The sequence below is a fragment of the Poecilia latipinna genome, unplaced genomic scaffold, assembly GCF_001443285.1.
Source record: "Poecilia latipinna isolate Pla-1442-1.1 unplaced genomic scaffold, P_latipinna-1.0 Scaffold1914, whole genome shotgun sequence".
Taxonomy (NCBI): domain Eukaryota; kingdom Metazoa; phylum Chordata; class Actinopteri; order Cyprinodontiformes; family Poeciliidae; genus Poecilia; species Poecilia latipinna.
In genome coordinates, this window is record NW_015114530.1 from 94,553 (window position 1) to 100,254 (window position 5,702).

The 5,702-nt window shown below is 37.9% G+C and overlaps 1 protein-coding gene across 3 annotated transcripts in view; it reads right to left on the reverse strand.

Annotated features, from left to right (window-relative positions):
• Nucleotides 1-2,584: 2,584 nt before the first annotated feature.
• LOC106935143 (SRC kinase signaling inhibitor 1-like) overlaps nt 2,585-5,702 on the reverse strand; it is an 18,125-nt gene continuing 15,007 nt past the window's right edge. For 2 of the 3 annotated variants that reach the window (XM_015015468.1, XM_015015465.1), the window contains one exon: nt 2,585-4,719. In XM_015015468.1, coding sequence (XP_014870954.1) covers nt 4,687-4,719 — 33 coding nt within the window. In that variant the 3' untranslated portion in view covers nt 2,585-4,686. Of the gene's footprint in view, nt 4,894-5,702 lie in introns of all 3 variants that reach the window. The other variant, XM_015015466.1, reaches the window with a different exon arrangement.

The following is a 5,702-nucleotide window of genomic DNA, read 5'->3' on the forward strand; positions in this document are numbered from 1 at the left end:
CACAAACGTCGTCTGAGCTCGTCGAGCTGCAGATCAGATCTAACCGAGCACATATTTGATTAGTTTCCAGGCGTTAGATTGTGACATTTATTTATCAGGGGTCTGGGGGGGAGAGGAAACTCCAGAGTCAACATGATTAAAGCTGCTGCGGCCGCTGTTAAATGATCAAACACTCATATTTTATTAAAGGCAGAACAAGTCCTGCGTCTCCATCAGAAGGCCCGTCAGCAGCAGACCATAAACACTCGAGCTGCATTTATGCTGAAACCGAGCTTTGCACAAGAGAGGGGAAGAAGAAAAGTCTGAATCAGAAAGCGACTTGCATCAAGGTGAGATTTTGTAGGAAAAATATTTTTGTAATTCATGTCTATTTTAAACCACCTTACCTCCACATGAAGACAGGCGATCCTTCAAATGAATGGAGAACATAACCTCCATCAGGGGCTGAGCTCCGGCGATAACTGCTCCATGTTTCTGTTCATAGCAATAAATCAGATGTAGACTTTGGAGGAATAGGCTCAACTTTTACCTAAAATAAATCCACAATTTTTGTTTTCCAACTCGCATCCTTTTTGTCTCCTTTGACTTTGGTGGATTCAATAAAAATTCACTCTCTGTAAAGGTCACCTTTATTTCTCCGAGTACTGATCCTTTTTACTCACGGTTGCCGTGCAGAATCTCATTCTTGTACATTCAGATCTTACCTGGTTTTTCATTAGCTTGAGGCAACAAATCGAGTCTTGGACAGTTGCTTGTGTATCAGAGGGTCACCTTTATTGTCACAAAAACACAACAGGAACGTACAAAAAGCAGCAACCCGTTTGTTGGATTTTCTCACATGAAGCAGCAATGTTTTTTTGTTTTTTTTTTCTTTTCCATTCACAGATTTGTGCTTTGTTCTGAAAGGATTAGTTAGTTGGTTTGTACTTACAGTATACTGACTTTGTAGTAGTTTATCATTCTTCTTCACAGTTCACAAACAACACTTACCCCACACAGCAAGCATCACTTTCAAACTGAAGGAACAGCATTTAGTTGATAAATATCTTTTAGAGATCTTCATAAGTGTGATAGTTGATTTTTTATTTTTTTCTTATTTATTCTGACAGTTATTCTGACGGGCTTTTAACAGAATACAAAAATCTATATGTCGCTGTACAGTTTTCTTTACTCTATCGTACACTCACAGGTATACACAGAATCAAAATGAGACGTCAGTTCAGCCGGCGTGCAGATTTTCCAGGAATGTTTACAGTATGCATGCCATTTTGGAGATTTTGGAGTATTTTCCCCCCCTCTATATATATAAAAATCACATAAAATCAATTTGTAATATATTATTTGGGTTTATATACATGATCTGAACATCCACAAATGATTGAACAATCACACTTTCATCAAGAAACCATCGATAAACAGTTGAATCTGTATAATCCGACACACTGTTGGTTAGAATAGAATAAAACAGCTACAAACAGGATGTCTCATCAGTGATGGGATTGTTTCATGTGCTATTTTTTTTAAATAAATGTGGTGGCACTATTTTACAGTTCGCATTAGGAGTGTTTTCTGGTCTCTACGGCAACGTGTGATTATGGTTTGTTTCATGGTTCGCAGAAAAAATAAAATCTTTTAACGCAGAAAAATAAAGAATTTACAGAATAAATGTGTTCCATGCTTATGAATCCTCTTCAAGTATAAAAATACAAAAAAAGTTTGATTCTATAAAACATAGATGACATTAGTTTTTCTTTTTTTTTACATGTTCTCTCTAAAACAAAAACTAAATGGTTTTATACTAATATACACACACACATCTGAAGTGTTTCCGGTCAGATTTAAACTTTTCTAAAGCTGGATTAGCTAATCCGCTCCTACATTTCATAAACAAGTTAGCTATAAACAGTAAATGTAGTTCCCCTCGCGTATAAGCACCGATCCTTTCAGAAACACTGGTTTGGTTTCATTTTAATCCAACAGCCTTTTAGCTCAACATGCCATGTTTCAGTTTCAGTCCGAATTACAAGAAAACAAACTGAAGACTAACATGTCAACATGCCTGTGTCCCAGTTTCACCCTTAATATCATGTATAACCATGAATGTCCATGAATTTTAAACCTAAGGCTTTTCAATGAAATAACTTTTGAGTGGTGCTCTCTGGTGACATATGGGAGTGAACAGCTGCTGTAAACTGAGGACTTTTAGACAAACAGTTTCATTTTGAAATGTTAAATGTTTGCTCTACTGGGCCTGATCTGGTCTTCTGCTTTGTACATCGGGATGTTTTACCCGTTCTTTCAGGGAAGTGCTAACTGTAAATACAATTACAAAGTGAAGGCACATGTCTTAAGTGTTCAAACTAAGGTGTCTGTGGAGCTGCTGCAGAAGTATGGCTGAATAAACATACAGGCCCCTTCAAACTTTGCAGCTGGAGAGTTTTATAGCAAAGATGCTCAAATTTATTTCAGTAAATGGAGAGGACTCGTTCATTTTCTGGAGGGGCTGTGCTTTGAAATGCTTTTTGACCTAATATTTATTCATTTTTACTTTGTTTTTAACACTTTAATTCTAGAAATCTTTTTGTTTTATTTTTTTTTAATCAGACAGATATAGTCTAATTACAAAGAAGCTTAATTATATCACTTGTTAAAGAGAAAAACGCTGTCTACACTAACCTGTGTGAAATTATAATTCCTTATTTTGCTGAACTGTAAATTCACTGGGATTGCTCACATTTTTCATTCAATTTCACCAGCCACGCCCAGGCCTGATCACTACCAGACCAGGACAGAAATGCTTAGAACCCATCTGACAGCAAGTAGGCTTAAAGATCTTAAAAAAAAAACAGCCTTGAAAAGATGAGTAACAAAATCTGACATCTATCAGTTTGGACAAGGCTGCATATTTCCATTTCTAAAGCTGTTTTTGGACTGGAGCCATCATCTACGAGTGGAGAAAGAATAGCAATGGGGAGAACTTTCCCTAAGAGTGGTCGGTGAGCACTGACTCAAGTACATCACGAAACAACCCAGAACAACATCTGAAACTCTTACTTGCCTCAGGTAAGGTCAGTGTTCGTGACTGAACAATAAGAAAAAAAATGGCATTTGTGGGAAATTTCAAAGGAGACCAGCTATCCTAGCCAATAAATACCACAAATGGTCCATCTCACATCAAATCTTTGATTTAAGGCAAAATTTAAATCCAATAAAAATGCTTTCTCAAAAACTTAAATGCTTGCAAACCCTCCAATGTAGTGCAATTAAATCAATCGTGGAAAAAAAAAAAAAAAGTGCACCACAATTCTCACTGGCGGTTATCATTGTTGCCACTAAGTGTGACTGGATCACCTATCAGGTTTAGGTGGCAAATATCCTATTACATTGGGCCAGGTTGGTTTGAACCTTATCGATGAAAAATTGCTAATAAACAGTTTATTAAATAAAAAAATTAAAATCTGATCGTCTGTCATATTAAATTTAGTTCCATTATCTGAAACATTTGTGTGTGACAAAAAGCGAAGAAACAGTCAAAGATGCAAATACTTTTCAACAGCATTAAACCGAATTGAATAAATTATAATCAGGGGATGATTGAAGTGGCCTAAGCAGTAAAGTAGAAGTAGTGTAAATCTACAGAAAAATCTGAGAGGTTTTAATTTTGGCCATAATAAAATGCATTTTACTTGACCAAAACATGCTCAAGAGGACCAAACCTAAATAAGACTGAAGACAGCAGAGAAAGTGAACTAGCTCTGAATTCAGTTCGGTTTCTAAATGGTTATCCAGTTTTACTCTGAACTAAACTTGGACGTAGATGTTCTGAGAGGTAGAATTTACTCATTAATGTCACCTGTCTATTCATTTATATTAAAACACCCGCTTAAGTGAAGCTGCCAGAAAATGAAATTCAAGCAAGTTCAACCCATTGTGGTTGTTATTCAACAATGCTGGACTGGACCGTTTTAAAGCAGCTTTATGAAGCTGTCAGAGATGAAGCAATAGATAAATTTAAATACTTTTATGTTTGACAAGTCCAGTTAATACTTTCATATGTTAATAATGCAAGATCTGGCAAAATGCAGGTACATTTCAGTAAATTAGAAGATCGAGAAAAAGTTACTTTTTAGTCATTTAATTCAAAACATTAATCTCAAACAGAAATTTGTAAATCAGTTTTATGTTTCAAGTTTATTTCTATTGATTTCTTGAAGTGAATGACTGAAATGAGAGTACTTTTCAATGATATTCGTATTTACTGAAATCCACCTGTAATATGAAGTGAAACACTACTGCAGCACCCTTTGTTTACATCTCATGCAGCTTTTACTTGTGCATTTGCTGCAGAATTCACTGAATAAAACAAAAAAAAATTATTACAGATACGGAGAATCCGCCAATCCTCAATTAAGCGTAAAACTGGGACATAGATCTGGTGTTAGGTTGTTAGTTATGGTGGTAGATGGATTTACACATTAGATGTGTTAAACTGCTTGTTGCAGGTCCAGAACTGCTGCAGTCACTTTCCAAATTTTACACATGAATCGGCATAGTCACATTAATTTCTCAGCAGACAACAGGAGCTCCTGTTTGCCTCCAAACTGTGACATTTTAACCAACAGTCACCTTCGAGGTGTGAATTAGGATTTAGAGGTCCAAAAGTGGAATGATCCGAGTACTCAGTCCTCACGTAATTAGTCCAGATGAGACCTGAGAGACCTGAGAAGCAGACAGGATGACAAAAGGCAAAGCAAGTGACGAAGAGGAGAAGAAAAAGAAACAAAAAAGAGGCTGGCTGACGGACTAAAAAAGGATGTCAGAAAAAGCAGTGAAGGGAAACGTCGGCAGAAATGATGATGATCGGCCGGATCAGTGAGCAGCAGAAGCTCAGGACTGCCCCAAAAAGCAAGCAGAGGGAGGAGGGGAAGTTTCAGAGCAAAAAAGGGAAAAAAATTTAATGGAGACATGAAGCGGTGAAAGGGGAGAAAACATAAAAATCAAAATTTACAAACAGACACATCAAGTTTTTGCTAAATCCCTTAAACCCTTCGTCCCTGCACTAGTGCTGCTCTGTGATTCGATCTGATTGGCCGATGGGAACGTCAGGTTTTGGTGCATCGGCGTGACGGTCCTCGTGTGTGCGGCTGTCGCTGAGCTGAAGCAGAGCTGCTGTTAGAGCTGCAGGACAGAAAAATCTGTCCTTATTCTGTTCCCCTTCCTCCTCCGAGTGACGCAGCATAAGAGGAGGAAGAGGAAGGAGGACAGGAACAAAAGGCAGGATGCAAGGAAATTAAGGCTGCGTAGGAAAGAACTGGAGATTGAAAGGATGACGTTAGGAAAGACGAGAAAGTAAAAAAAGAATAAAGGAGATGAAGAGTAAACGTAGAGGAAGGAAAAAGAGAGGAAGAATGAAATAAGAGACTGGGGAATTTAGGAAAGAAGAGATGAATAGAAAGAGAAATAAGGGCAAGAGATGTGAGACGGGGAGTGTAGAAGGAGGAATGAGAGGAGCCCACAGCTCCGAATAAGAGTCAAAAACGTTTGAGTTTCTGACCCCATCGTCAAACCGCCCGGAAGCAGAAGCAGGAGACTCCACAGCTTCTCTCCGAGCAAATTCATCAACCAAGTTGGGAAAAAAAAAAAAAAAAAAAAAAAAAACCGGCCCCCCCCCGGCCCCCCCCGCTGCCCCCCCCTATAAACAA